Source organism: Bison bison, unplaced genomic scaffold, assembly GCF_000754665.1.
Source record: "Bison bison bison isolate TAMUID 2011002044 unplaced genomic scaffold, Bison_UMD1.0 scf7180017864038, whole genome shotgun sequence".
NCBI lineage: Eukaryota > Metazoa > Chordata > Mammalia > Artiodactyla > Bovidae > Bison > Bison bison.
The window spans coordinates 626,796-642,388 of record NW_011494610.1 but is presented as its reverse complement, the minus strand read 5'-3'; the positions used below and the strand labels follow the sequence as shown (position 1 = coordinate 642,388).

Sequence of the window (15,593 nt, the reverse complement as noted above, 5' to 3'; positions counted from 1 at the left end):
GGGAGAGGGCGCCTACCACTGGGTGTGGGGCGAGGTCAGCCTGGGCCTCGGTCCGAGCAGTAGCTGCATCTGGATGGACAAATATTCAGGCAGCGGAAGGGCCCACGGGCACTGCATCTGGACTAAGCACTGGACTGAGAGTCCGGAGACCTAGGACCCAATGCCAGTTCTGCCACTGACTTTCCTGTGGCTTTGGACAAAGTCTTACCCCTTTCTGGGCCTCAGTTTCTCCATCTACAAAATAGGTTTAGGGAATTCTCTGGCGGTTCACTGGTTAGGACTCAGCACTTTTACTGCCCAGACCTGAGTTTGATCCCTGGTCAGGGAACTAAGATCCTGCAAATTGCACGGCATGGCCAAAAAAAAATTTTTTAACAGGTTTAATTAAGATCTCCTTTATGAGTTGTTTTGAAGATCCAATGAAAGATAAGAAAGTTTGTTATAAATTGGAACTTTCTGCATGAAGAGGAAATTAATTGATGGATCTCTTGTTTTATACCAGAAACATTTAAGGTGGTAAAATTATGCATTATTATCAATTATTGCAAATGATGTTGTGATCCATAGGGGTTTGGAGGAAGCCAATCAGAGGCAAGATGTCCAGTTGGACTTCCCCCAGCACCTACCAGTCACCCCTGGAGTTTGCAAAGCTTACTATGGATACATATTATATAGATTCACCTGGAGCTATTAAAAAAAAAATGACCAAGTCTTGGGGCATCAGTTCATTTTAAAGCAGGATTTTTTAAAAACAATTGTATTTATTTGGCTGCATCAGGTCTAAGCTGCGGCTCACGGGAAGTTCGTTGCATCGTGCAGTCTTTCACTGTGGCTCATGGACTCTACAGTCTGGTGCACAGCCTCTCTAAGGCAGGTAGGCTTAGTTTCTCCATGGCATGTCGGATCTTAGTTCCCTGAACCCACGTCCCCCATTTCAAGGTGGATTCTTAACCACTGGACCACCAAGAAAGTCCCTTCCCAAGTGATTCTAATGAGCCAGGCTGGAGACTGTCATGATGCCAAAGCATGGGGATTGTGCTTAGGGTTGGCCCACGAACTCTGGGGTCCCAGGCCAGACGCCAGTTCAGGCAGGGGGTCTCTGAGATAAGCTACGTAGGTGGCAACTTTGGCAACATAGAGACACACCTCTTGGCTGCCCCACCTCTCGGAGCTGAGATGCTCTCTCTTGCCAAAGAACTCAGGACTTTCCCAAGAAGTGACCTGTAACATTTGAAAGGAGGAGCTAGGACAACAACGAAACGGTAGCTTTGTAAAGTAAGGATGTACTACTTAATCTTTTTGTGACTAGCATTTTGCAATATCTATGTGTATTGAATCACTGCATTTTACACCTTAAACTTATACAGTGTTATATGTCAGTTACATCTCAATAAATCAAGATAATCGAGATAGAATTACAGAAGAGATAGGAGAGGCCCAGGAGAACTCAGAGGAATGATACAATAATGGGTGTCTCACCAGCAGTGGACCCAAGCCTCCAGTCTGCCCACTGAGGATCTTATCTGACTCTGAGGACCCCTTCTGCTTGGCCCCACAGGACCCTACCTCTGCCTCCAGCCCTGAACCCCACCCCTCTCCACCCTCCACCCCCCATTGAAGGGAAAGGTGCCCTCTCACCCCCTACCTTCCCTCTGCCTCAGTGGGGAGAGAGGTGCCTGTTCCTGGTGATGGACCTCACCCTCCCCTCCTCCCTTCCTCCTCTCCCCACAAAGCACCCACCGGCTGGCTGTTCTCTGGCAAAGCACTCTTAAAAATAACAGCTCACCTGGCATTCCCAGTCACGACTCCTATCTCTCGCCCCTGGAAAAGCCCCCTCTAATCGCCCAAGCAGCAGATCTGGGTGAGCTGAGAAGATAAGGCACCTTGGCTAAGGGGAGCTCCAGAGAGGAGTCGGGGTTTGAGTTAATTAAGGATGCCCCCAACCCCAGCCCTTCCTTTCCCTGACCCGGTGGCCACACCTGCCTCCCAATCTCCATTTCTGTCTTTATCGACACAGGAGCAGCTGCAGTCAGCAGCCGCTGGGGCCCTTGAGTTCACAGAAAGGAGCAGTCAACCACCTCCTCTTCCCCCCAAAAAACTCATGGGGTTCCTGGCTGGCTATCCTTGATTGCACTGTTGGCTGGAACATGTCAGTAATGAACTCATGGCTAAGATAGCCAAGGACACGGCACCCATGAGCACTCAGAGGTCTGGGGGCTGTAAAGGGCCAACGTTCAGGGTGCTTCTCAGAAAGGACAGGAGGGGATGGGTTGTCCCAGAGCCCCAAGTCACTGAATGTCACTGCTGAGAGGATCCTTCAAGGATGCCTGTTTATTTAACAACTCCTTATGTAACACTTGTTATGTGTTATATATACAGTTTTAAGTGCTTTGCAGATATTGACTCAATCTGTCCGCCTAGCCAACCCATTCCTAACAGACCCATTTTGTTGTAGGTAAGAAAATCAAGGCATAGAGAGGTCAAGTGACCTGGCGTGGATCACACAGCTACTGAGTGGCACCACTGAGATTGGAACCACTTGGTTCCTGAGTCCTTGCTCTTAATCACTGTGCTGTTTTCCAGGTGTGGAAACTGATGTCAGAGAGGGAAAAGTCTTACCCAAGATCAAACACCGTGTCAGGGACAGAGCCATGCCTGAAATGCAAGCCTCTTTCTGTCTGAGTGTTTCCAAGTTTCACTCATTCACTCCGCAGATCTGTTAGAACCTAGTCCGTGCCACATGCCACAGTGCTGGGGACCCAGGAACTAATACAACGGAAGCCTTGACCTCAAATACACCACAGATGGAGGGGTGGGGGCTGCATGGTTTTGGAGGTGAAGACTCACCTCCAGTGGACTTGTCTTGCCCTCTCAGGGTCGAGTCTTAAAAGAGCAAAGGTTTGGGACTTCAGTTGCCAGCTGACCGATTCTTTAAACTCTCCAGTGTTTTCATTTCTCTTCTGCAATATGGGGATAGAAATTGTACCAAACTACCGGATTTCTGCAAGGAGACCTGAAATGATGGGTATGGATGCTCCAGGAGCATTCTGTGCACGCTGAGGTGAAGGGGTAGAGCGGCAGTGCTGAGTGTGGTGTGGTTGGGTGGTGGTGCTGTGGTAGTGATGTGGGTGATGAGGGCCGGGGCCTGGCAGTGTTGGCGGGGCTGTAGCAGAGATGGTGGATAAGCGAATGCCTGGAGATGATGGTGGTGGTGACATCGGTGATTGTGGTGCCGGGGGGTGCTGGGGCTGGCAAGGGTGGTGAGTGGCGGCCTTAGTGTTTGTGGTGGTGGAGATGAGGGAGGCGGTACTAGTGGGTACAAGGCTGGTGATCATTCTCCTGCTGATGGGGAGGGGACAGAGGAGGTGGGATGGCATGGTGATGGCGAGAGTGGGGCGGATGGTGACGGTGGTACTGATAGTTGTGCTGGTGGCAGTGCTCTGGTGGCAGTGCTCCGGGTAATGGCGATGGTGAAGGGAGCAGTAGTAACGGTGGAGAGGGTGATGGCGTTGGTGATGGGGTGGGACTGGTGATTATGGCGACGGTTACAGCGATAATCAAATGGTGGTGATGATGATAGTAACACTGATATGGTGATGGTGACCCATTTAGCCCGATGTCCAGCTTGATCAACACACAGATCTCTCAATGCGACCCCACTGCCTAATGTTCTAGCAGGAGATGGGGGGCTGTCTAGATCTCACACTTGAAGCCGCCCACCTTACTGCTGTGCTCTTGTTACAGACAATCATGCCCAGCTATCCCGGGCATCCCTAAGGATCCGCATCCTGGATGTGAACGACAATCCCCCAGAGCTGGCCACACCCTACGAGGCAGCCGTGTGTGAGGATGCCAAGCCAGGCCAGGTACCACTGAGGGGCTGGGACCGGGGTAGCTACCAAGTAGGTTGCTGGGGCAACCTCTGTTCAGGCCCGGCGTGGGCTCGGCCTCACCTCGGTCCCCTGCCCGCTCCTCACCCTTCAGCTCATCCAGACCATTAGCGTGGTGGACAGAGACGAGCCCCAGAGTGGGCATCGCTTCTATTTCCGCCTGGTGCCAGAAGCTCCCAGCAATCCGCATTTCTCCTTGCTCGACATCCAAGGTGAGTGACCTCTGAAGGACCCCAAATCCCAGGACTCGTGGAGGGAGGAGCCTAGCCTCCCCGCCCCCTTCCCATGTTATGGAGGCCCCTAGAGGGCCAGTGATGGGTCCGAGATCACACAGAACGTCTGAGCCACGCTGGAGCCCTTACCAAGCCTGCTGGCCAGACTGAAGAACAAGCAAGAGGTGGGTTGGTGGAGTGGAGGGGGCCAGCTCCAGGGTAACAGGGGTAGATAGAAAGACACAGAGAGGGAATACCTGAAGAATGGGAGCGGGTGGGGCTCCAGGGTGGGAGGAGCCCCTGATCTAAGATTGGAATAAGCCAGGGATCCAGGGTGGCTCAGATGGTAAAGAATCTGCCTGTAATACAGGAGACCTGGGTTCGATCTTGGGTCAGGAAGATCCCCTGGAGAAAGGAATGGCACCCCACTCCAGTATTCCTGCCTGGAGAATCCAATGGACAGAGAAGCCTGGCGAGCTACAGTCCATGGGGTCACAAAGAGTCGGACACAACTGAGCAACTGACACACACACACACACACACAACTCCCACCCTTTTGTTTTAAAAGTGCTTTATCCCTTGGGACTTCCCTGGTTCTGGTTGACAATCCACCTTCCAATTAAGGGGGCGCAGTTCTGCCCCTGGTCGGATGTCCAAAATCCCACATGCCGAGGGGCAACTAAGCCCATGCGCTGCAACGACTGAGCCTGTGGGCCACGACTAGAGAAGCTTTTGCACTGCAGCTGGAGGAAGCCAACGTGCCGCAGTGAAGCTTAGCACAGCCGGAAAGAAAGTGCTTTAGCCCCCTCACGTTTCTCTTTGCATCCTCATGGTCACCTGGGAGGCAGTTTTTCTTACCCGTCCCCTCGTTTTGCAGGTGATGAAACTGAGACTTTAAGAGGACAAGGGACTCACGCAGGGTCATACAGGGAGTCAGTGTGAGGCTGGATTCAAACCCACACGTATCTCAGTTCCATTGTGCTTCCTTCTCCCTACCTTGAAAGCAAACTGCCCCACCCAGCCTGAGCTGATCCCCTTTGTGAAACCCACCCCTGCAGGTCCACCTTCATCAAGAAGTTGAAGTCTGAATCTTTAAGGGGTAGACTGGGGGGTGGGATCAACACACTGGGAGTGAGGGACCTCTGGGTCTCAGTTCAATCTCAGTTCATGACTTCCTGTGCAACCCTGAGGTCTGCCTCAGTTTCACCATCTGTAAAATGGGACTGAAAATGCCTGCCAGGCAGCTAGGTGGCCCCAGTGAAATGCAGCCTACCGAAGTGTATTGTCAGTACCTAGAACATGGCATCTCCTTCATTCAGCAACTATTTCTTGAACATTTATTGAAAATATGTCTATATGCCAGGCGCTGTTCTAGGTCCTAAAAATGCAGCAGCACATGAGACAAAATCCCTGCCTTCATGGAGTTTACATTCTAGGGAGGGAAAACAGAAATTAAACAAATAAATAATATGATGAGGATGGTAAGTGGGCAGCAAGGAAAAATAATGCAATCTTCACAAGAGTTTGGACTTCTATTCAGTGCTGGACCCTTGGTGCCTGGCACACAGTAGGTATTCACATACACGTGTTAGACAAAACAGGAGGAAATAAAGCAAGGTAAGAGTAGCAGCTGGGCTTCCCAGGTAGCGCTAGTGGTAAAGAACTTGCCTGCCAGTGCAGGAGCCCCAGGTTCGATCTCTGGGTCTGGAAGATCCCCTGGAGGAGGGAATGGCAACCCACTCCAGTAATCTTGCCTGGAGAATTCCATGGACAGAGGAGCCTGGTGGGCTATAGTCCATGGGGTCATCAAGAGTCAGATATGACTGAAGCGACTGAGCATAGCACAGCACAAGAGTTTCAGAAGCTACTTTAAATAAGGTGGCTTAGGAAGGCCTCTGTGAAGGAGTCAATAGTGAGGAGGGATCTAAAGGAAGTCAGGGGTGAGCCATGCAGATAACTGCACAAAGAATGATCCAAGTCCAGGAGACAGCAAGTGCAAAGACCCTGAGGAGGAGCAGGCTTGCGATGTTCAAGACCTCCATAGTTGGGGTGAGTGAGTGACAGGACTGGAGGACATGTAGTCAGAGAGGCGCTAAGGTCAGACTGTGCGAGTTCCTTTTGAACCTGGAACAGGTCTGGGTTCACCCCCCGACCAACCCAAGACTTTGACATCCCCTCCCTCAGGGCCTCCGGGTCCTCTGGAGCCAGACCCATGTGTATTTCCAGGAGTCCTAAACGGATTTAACAACCAGTGCCCCACTCCAGTACTCTTGCCTGGAAAATCCCATGGACAGAGGAGCCTGGTAGGCTGCAGTCCATGGGGTCGCTAGAGTCCGACACGACTGAGCGACTTCACTTTCACTTTTCACTTTCATGCATTGGAGAAGGAAATGGCAACCCACTCCAGTATTCTTGCCTGGAGAATCCCAGGAACAGAGGAGCCTAGTGGGCTGCCGTCTGTGGGGTCGCACAGAGTTGGACACGACTGAACTGACTTAGCAGCAGCAGCAGCAGCAGCAGCTCAGATAACCAATCAGGACACTGATCATAAACCTGGAGTAGGACCCTGGGGCCTCTGCGGAGACAGGCTTTAACCCATCAATGACTTGATAGTATTAAAGTGGGGGTGCGCTGGTGGCTCAGCAGTAAAGAATCTGCCTGCCAAGTTAGGAGATATGGGTTTGATCTGTGGTCCAGAAGGATCCCACATGCCGTGGAGCAACTGGGTCCATGCACCACAACTATCAAACCTGTGTTCTAGAGCCCAGGAACCGCAACTGTCGTGCCCATGAGCGGCAACTGCTGAAGCCCTGGAGCCTGTGCTCTGCAATAAGAGAAGCCACTGCAGTGAGAAGCCTGAGCGCTGCAACTAGAGAGGAGCCCCCGCTCCCAGCAACTAGAGAAAAGCCCACGCGGCAACAAAGACAGGCACAGCCAAAATAAATAAATAATTTTTTTAAAAAGAAAAGTTGGGGGTGTGCTCGAGGGAGAGGCCGAGGTAACAGGGCAGCAATCGGGGGACTCAGAGTCACGGCTATTTAAACCTTTCTGGAAGTAGTTCGATATTTTAACAACTTTCACCACCAGTACTGCCCTGCCTGCTCATCACTGCTGTGGAACCCTGAGCTGGGCATAGGAGACACAAGGAGCCCTGGCTTGACCCCTTGACCTCACCAGGTTCACAAATCTTTCCAACCCAAGGGGCTTGAGGTTATGCCCCAACTACCCCTCTGTGATCAAGGGGTGGGGGCTGGGTTGGCCGCCAGGGTTCCCATCCGGTGTGACCCCCTGGTCTGAGCTCTGGGATCCAGGGCAGCAGCAGCATGCTGACGTCAGCACAGGCAGGCAAGGGCTCCTCCTTCCAGCCCCCCAGCTCCTCCCCACGGTGTGCCAAGCCCCCTCCTCCTCACCGTATAAATATCCCAGTTGACAAACGGCTACCCCAACCCATCTGTTTCTTTGTACAAATTTGTAGCCAGTTTGGAAACGTGATTTATAAATATTGCTTTTGCAGCCAGGGATTGACACTGATGTATGTCAGGCCAGATGGATGGATGCAGTGCTGGGCGCAAATCCCGCCTAGAAGGGTGGGGTCGGGGTCTGGTGTGGCCAGCGGCTTCCCCAGATGAAGCCAGCTGCTGCCAGGAGAGGAGTGAAGAGGGATGGGAAGGAGGCTCAGGGATTTCCTCTTATGGAATGAAACAGTAGCAGGGACCAGAGCTCCAGAAACATATGGCTCCCGTGGTCAAAGACAGCAGCCCTGAGAAACAAATATCCACTTTCTCCTCCTCTGTTCTTACTTGGGAATTTGAGGCTGAGCCAGAGCCAGCCACTCATTTTTCAAATCTGTCTGCTTCTCAGTGCCTCCACGACCACTATTATTTCGCATCTAAAACATACAACAGCTTCCTAACTGGTCTTCCGCACCCACGGTTGTGTTTTAGATTAGAGGCACCCTTGCTTAGAAGGTGGGCTCTGAGAAGGCAGGGACTGTGTCTGTCTTGTTCACTGCTCTCTCCTCAGGGGCTAGACTAATCCTGACTTCTTCTTGTTGTTTAATTGCTAAGTCGTGGCCAGCTCTTTTGCAACCCCATGGACTGTAGTCCGCCAGGCTCCTCTGTCCATGGGATTTCCCAGGCAAGAATACTGGAGTGGGTTGCCATTTCCTTCTCCAGGGGATCTCCCCATCCCAGGGATCAAACCAGCATCTCCTGCATTGGCAGGCAGATTCTTTACCACTGAGCTGCCAGGGAAGGCTTACCCTGACCTAAAGAGGGTCTTTAATTCTTATTTGCTGTTGAATGGAGGGATGATATGTCACTAGGTTGCTTCTTTGCCCACCAATCAGTCGCTTCCTATTGCCTTTAGGAAAATAACGCAATTCCTTACCATGGCCTCTAAGATTTTCTATAATGAGCCTCTGCCTCCCTCTCCAGCCTCTTCTTGACTTGCTCTAATCATCACCCTATCCCTCCAGCCACAAAAGACTGCTCTCCGCTGCTTGAGTTCCTATGCCGTTTCCAACTGCAGGACTTTTGCATAGGCTATTCCCTCTCCTAGAACTCATTGTTCAGGGTTCAGCAATAATGTCTTCACCCAAAGAGTTCTCCCTGACCTCCCAGACTGGGTCAGATCCTCTGTTAAATGCTCTTCCTATACTTTTCCTTCTTAGCACTCCTCATGGTTTGCAATTGTAGACTGAATTGTGGGTTTATTTGATTAACATTTGTCTCTCATATTATCACATTAAGATCAGATCCAAGACTATGGTTGACTTAGGTCTTCATTATTTCCCTCCTATGACTAGCATGGTGCCAAGCACACAGTAGGTACTCAGTAAAGATTTATTGGATGCATGGATGGAAGGATAGGTGAATGGATGGTTGAAGGATAGATGGATGGATGGATGGAGGATGGGTGGACAGATGAATGGAAGACAGATAGTTGGATGGATGGATTGATGATAAGATGGGTGGATGGAAAAGATAGTTTGTGCCACCAATTAACAGAATAAATTCAGACAAATCCCTTCTCTCTGAACCTCAACTTCCACGTATTTAAAATGGGAATAATGTTACAACTCTTGATGTTTGTGAGGATAAAGCATTTCCACCCAGTCCCTGATGTGTTAAAAAATATGCAGTCAATGCAAAGGAGTCTTATGCTATTCCTTTACCCCTCATCTTGCTCTTCAGCCTTTCATCCTCAGGGGAAGGCAGATGTTGTCACAGCTGGCTTGACTGCCCTTTGACAGGAGGCTGGAGTTCAAGCCAGAGCTTGAGGAGCTGACCCAGAACCACCAGCTACCCCTAAAAGATGTGGCTCGTTCAAGCATCATTCTTTCAGGCTGGCTCACTGCCAGGGAAGAGACAGGCACACGCTACCTTAACACAGCATGACAAGTGCTGTAACAGAAGTGTGCGTGGCACCTGCATAGTCAGAGCAGGGCGGGGGAACCCATAAATCCTTCCTTCCCAGAGAAGCGGAGAAAGGAGGCCACAGAAAGGAGGTGACATTTAGCTGGAGCATGACGGATGAGGAATTTGCCCAGGCAAGAAGGTGGAGAGGGTGTTCCAGCTAGTGGGAACTTGGTGAATAAAGTCAGGGCAGTCTCAACGGAGAGCGGGCATGGGGTATGGCGTGTGGGGGTGGGCCAAGAAAAAATGAATAACCAGCATTCATGGAGAGTTTCTGCTTTGCGGGAGCTATTCTCCGGGGCACGGGTGAACTACACCATTTCATCCTCACACCTGCGAGATGCTGTTTTCCTCAGTTTCAGATGAGGAAACCAAGGTCCCGAGAAGCTAAATGAGTTTCCCTAACTAGAACACAATCGACTCAGCCTTAGTTATTAATATTTTAATGAAAAATTTCCAATATGTATAAAAGTAGAGAGAATCACACAACGAACTCCTGTGTGGCCATCACATGAGCTTCAACCCATGACCAGTCTTGTTTCAGTTGGATCTCCAGGCTACTTCACAGATGTGCCCAAGACCACAAGTTGGCCCTTCTGAGGGCTCTTAGTTCCTGCTTTATGTCCATGATGGGGAAGGCCAGGACAGGAACACTGAATGGGGGCCACGGAAGAGGCTGAGTTAACTGGGGACACAAAGCTGGGTAAGGGGCCCGGGCTGCCAAAATCTGAGGTCAGAGAGACCTACATGAAGCCTGTGAACACAGACAGAAGGACTCAGGAAGGAAGCCTGGGCCCCTCGCAGGAAGTGAGGCCCCCAATGTGGGGCTGGCTGTCAAGGGTGGGGGCAACAGCCAGCAGCCAGGTGGGCTCTGAGTACTTCCACCAAAATGATGGGGGGCCGGGGTAAGGGGGTAGTCCGTGATGGCCTGGCCCACACAGGGGAGGGGTGGAGGAGTCAGGAGGCCAGGGGAAGTGGGCACGTCTACACATTCTCCACCGGCCCCCGAGTCCTGATGGGCACTCCCGGCGCCAGCCTGCAGCAGTATGATGAGTATGACTCATGTGTGTTCACTGTCTCCTCTGGCCACGTGCATCCAAAGGAAAGAGGCGGGTGAGGAGACCTTGGTGCCCTGAGGCATCTTTATCAGGCCCCAAGGGTATGTCCCAAGCTCTCCAGGCTCAGCTCTTAAAGAGACCCCTGACAGCAAGCTCCCTCAGCCAAAGGCAGGTGCCAGTCTGAGTTCCCAGTCTTCTCTGATGACCCAGAAGTTGTCAGAGCTCAGAAAGCCACAACCCCAAGACCACAGGACCCCAGGGTCAGGATGCATTTGACAGCTGTGGTAGAATCTGGAACAACAACAACAACAAAAGGCTGTTGAGACACATGGCAAAAAAAAAAAAAGTTGACATAGCCAGGGACAGGACCTTGGCCCAGCTGGGGACAGAATCTTGGAATAACTGGGGACAGGACCTTGGCACAGCTGGGGACAGAATCTTGAAATAGCTGAAAGCAAAACTTTGAGACAGCTGGTAAGAGAAACTTAGAACAGCTAAGGACAGAAGTGAAGGCTCGAGGGCTGGGGACAGGACCTTCAGGCAGCTGGGGGGCAGAATTGGGGGAGATCAGGTCCTCTGGGAGGCGGTAGCTGGGGGCAGAGTGAGGCAGATCCCAAGGTGGACTCGGGGGGGGGCCGGGACAGGCACGGCTGCCCCCGAGTCACTCGCCCCTCGCTCTCTCCGGAGCAGACAACACGGCCGCGGTGCACACGCAGCACATGGGCTTCAACCGGCAGGAGCAGGACGTGTTCCTCCTGCCCATCCTGGTGGTGGACAGCGGGCCGCCCACGCTAAGCAGTACGGGGACGCTGACCATCCGCATCTGCGGCTGCGACAGCTCGGGCGCCATCCAGTCCTGCAACACCACGGCCTTCGTCATGGCCGCCTCCCTCAGCCCCGGCGCCCTCATCGCCCTCCTGGTCTGTGTCCTCATCCTGGTCGGTGAGTCCGCCAAGAGCCAGCCCCACCCTCCTGCCTGATTGGCCCCGGTCCTCGGGCCCCGGATTTCCTTCCCCAGCGGCCCCCGCGGGGGTCTGACTTTCCTGTCCGCACAAGGAAGGGCTGGCTTGATGGAGGTCCAGGTTCTTTCCAGGATCCCCAGGCTCGGAAGCCTGACGTGGGGCTCGGAAGCCTGACGTGGGACTCAGAGCCTTCACAACAGGCGGAGAACTTCTTTGGTTCTCCAGTTTGGGGGGTGTCCATCTGGCAGGTTTGGGATTTGATTTTATCATGATTGGGCCCCTCCTGCCGTCTCACTGCAACTTCTCCTTTGTCTTTGGATTTTTTTAGTGGGTTTCAGCATCCTCCGGTCAATGGTTGTTCAATAGCTAGCTGCGATTTTGGTGCTGTGGCAGGAGAAGATAGGGGCGTGTCTTTCCACTGCTCCATCTTGAACCAATTGCCTGAGCCCCAAGCTCTAACCTGCAGCTCTTTTAAGAAATCTCCTAAGTACCGAGCAGCTGCTTTGCCAGCTTCAGAAGGGGTCAGCACCCAGTGGAGACTAAGTTCAGCTGGCTCTACATGGCCCAAAGTCTCCCCTAATTTTTAAAAGCCAAGCCTGTGTTTTAAGGTTCTCTCGTGTCTATTGTCCTATTTTATTCTCTATGTAGGACTTTTAGTAAAAAGGGCTCTTGCGAACCTTACAACCATGCAGCCAGATGTATCAGCCCCATTTTTCAGATGACAAAACTGAGGCTTGGAGAGGTTAAGTGGCTTGCAGAAGGGGACCCAACTAGTCTTCTAACTGGGTCTTCCTTGAAATCAGGTCTTTTCAGCCTGTGTTTTCTGTTCCTTTAAGTACCCCACCTGCTGGGAAATCTGGGTTTCCCTGATGGCTCAGAAAGTAAAGAATCCGCCTGCAATGCAGGAGACCGGGGTTGGATCCCTAGCTCGGGAAAGTCCCCTGGAGAAGGGAATGGCCACTCACTCCAGTATTCTTGCCTGGATAATCCCATGGACAGAGGAACCTGGCAGGCTGCTGTTCACAGGGTCGCAAAGAGTCAGACACGACTTTTTTTTCACTGCTAGGAATTTAAACTGGGGGCAAAATCTTGGGGCAGCTGGGGTAAAATCTTAAGGTGTTCGGGGAGGGGGCAAAATCTACTCTGGTATCAGTTGCACCAGTAGCCACTTGAACCCCTGAAGTGTCCCCAAGGAGGAGGTCCAGTTTCAGGAGCTCAACTAGACCCAGTGGCCACAGTGCCACCTCTCGCTGTCGAAGCAGAAGGGCTTCACCTCAGCCCTGACCTCTGGACTTCACAGAATAGCCAAAGCTGGAGGAGCTCAAGGAAGGGCTAGACGGCAGATCCCAGGTTTGCTCGATTCCCTGGGAGATTCAGCTGCTTCCTACGCCTCGCTGCCCACCCCCAGGACCTGCAGAGGCCATGGGCAGGCCCCTCCTAGCTAGGAGGCTCCCCCCCACCCCTCTCTCTCCCCTCCTCAGCCCATGGCTCAGAAACCCTTTTTCCAGAGGGTGCACTTTACAGCGGTTTCATTTTCCGAGGCAGTGCAAACAAATTTCTGCCTAATTGCCCACAAACGAAGAAAGTGCACATCAGTGCTGTAAAGGTGACGGGCGGAATAGCTGATCAGGCCTGGCACATCTGTCGCCCGCCGCCCGCGCTCCCCACCATCTGCTCTCACGGGCATCGCCCTCTGCAGCTCCGGCTTCCAGCTCCGGAAGCCATCCATCCATCTTTCCCACTTCTCTCCTGATGCCTTTCCTCCCTCCCGACCTGTCCCCGGGTTCCCCCCTCCTTCCCTGTCATGGGCCACCTTGTTAGGTCGTGAGCCAGCAGCCTGCCCCATGGCCCTCGCAGCTGGTTCTGGCCCCTGGCCTCGCCCAAGCTGTATGGAGCAGCAAAAAAAATCCAGTGCCTGACATGATACCCAGCGCATCTCTGTCCATTCATTTACCCAGCCATCCATCTAATTCTCTGTTTGCTCATCAGTTCCCAATGTATCCATCCATGAGCCCCACCCCCATGTGTTCAATTATAGGCACTGGGATTCATCAGTAAATGAAAGAGGTGAAAAGCCTCGAGTCACTGGGAAGTTGGGGTTGCCGTTGCTGAGGTGGGGAGACAGAGGGTGGGAAGGAGGAAATATTATTATTTTAAATTTCAACAGGTTAAGTTAGTGATTCTTCTGGTCACCCCCTGGGACTTGTTGGGGCAGAAACTGGATGGACAATCTAGGTTTCAAGGGAGAAGTCCAGGCTGGAGACTGCAGTATGGGAGCTGTCAACCTCTAATTGGAATTTAAAGCCACGAGACAAGGAAAGCGTCAAGAAAGAGGATGTAGATAAAGGACCAAGGACTGAGTCCTGGGACATCTGATGTTAAGAAATCAGATAGGGGACTTCCTGCCCCTGGTGGTCCAGTGGTTGGGACTCTGCTTCCAAGGCAGGGGGTGCGAGTTCAATCACTGGTCAGGGAACTAGGATCCCACATAAGGCATAGCCAAAAAAAAAAAAAATTTTTTTTTTTAAATAAAAGAAGTCAGAGAGTAGAGGAGAAGAGAAGCTTGCTTAGAAGGCTGAAGACAAGTTATCAGTGAGGTGGGAGGAGGAAGGGCATGCAGAGTCCTTTCTGACAGTTGAAGAAAGCCAAGAAGGGACGATTCGTTCATTCTCTCAACCTTGCAACACCCAGGTCTCCATCTAGTTCTTCATTCAGTCATTCATTCAACAAGCATACTTCTCATGCTTACTGCGTGCGTGCCAGGCACCCCGCCAGGGGAACATGCCCCGGGTCCTCCAGGGCAGTTCAGAGTGTAGATTTGAGGTGAGATGAGACCAACATATGGCAGGGTCTGTGCTATGAAGGAGCCGTGGCTTTCAGACCTGAGCTGCCTGGGCATGACTTCGAAACCTTTTTGAAACAGACTCAGTAGATCTAGGGCACAACCTAAGAACGTGCATTTCTAACAAGTTCCCAGGAGGTGCCGATGCTGCTGATCCAAGGACCCAAGCAGGGAGATAGAGAGGAACCCTCACCGGGGAAGCTTGGAGGTAATGGTGCTGAGCCCGGCCTGGAGCTCTCAGACAAGGGCTCCTGCAGGACATACCTGGATCTGAGACCCAAAGGGCTAACAGGCTGATCGGGGCCTCTGGAGTGGACAGAGAAGGATAGGGTGAGAGAGAGGTCAGGGTCAAGGACATTTCATTCCCCCAAACCTTAGCTACCCTCTTTCCACCCACCAGCCCCCAGAGACCTCACAGGGATGTATCTTCATAGAGTTGAGGATGAAGACCTCAGAGGTTGGGTCCAGCCCTAAAACACACATGAAGTCTCTTAACTCCAGCTCTCTGTCCCCACCCCCAGTGGTGGTGTAGCCTTGATTTGCACACCTCCCAAGATGGGCAGCTCACTACCTATCCAGATAGCCAGCTCTATCCAGACTGTGAGAAAGGTATTTTTGCACAGAAATCTAGGAAACCTGCATGAGCTTTTAGGCTGAACCAGCTCTGCTGGGCATCAGGAGAAGGGTGGTTCCCTGGACTGCCCTGGGTGGGGCTGGACCCTCACGGGCACCCGCTTCTCTCTCCCGGGCAGTGCTGGTGCTGCTGATCCTCACCCTCAGGCGCCACCACAAGAGCCACCTGAGCTCGGACGAGGACGAGGACATGCGGGACAACGTCATCAAGTACAACGACGAGGGCGGCGGCGAGCAGGACACCGAGGCCTACGACATGTCGGCGCTGCGGAGCCTCTACGACTTCGGGGAGCTCAAGGGCGGCGGCGGCAGCGGCGGCGACGGCGGCGTTGGCGGGGGCGAGGGTTCCGCAGGGAGCACGGGGAGCCCCCCGCAGGCGCGCCTGCCCTCGGAGCGCCACTCGCTGCCGCAGGGGCCGCCGAGCCCCGAGCCGGACTTCTCGGTGTTCAGGGACTTCATCAGCCGCAAAGTGGCGCTGGCGGACGGGGACCCGTCGGTGCCACCCTACGACGCCTTCCAGACCTACGCCTTCGAGGGCGCGGACTCGCCGGCCGCCTCGCTCAGCTCGTTGCATAGCGG

At 52.8% G+C, this 15,593-nt stretch overlaps 1 protein-coding gene across 1 annotated transcript in view; it reads left to right on the top strand.

Annotated features, from left to right (window-relative positions):
* CDH22 (cadherin 22, type 2) overlaps positions 1 to 15,593 on the top strand; it is a 104,673-nt gene that overhangs the window by 88,547 nt on the left and 533 nt on the right. Inside the window, 4 exon segments of the mRNA XM_010835113.1 lie at positions 3,745 to 3,866; positions 3,985 to 4,102; positions 11,268 to 11,519; positions 15,134 to 15,589. Of these exon segments, the coding sequence (XP_010833415.1) occupies positions 3,745 to 3,866; positions 3,985 to 4,102; positions 11,268 to 11,519; positions 15,134 to 15,589 (948 nt within the window).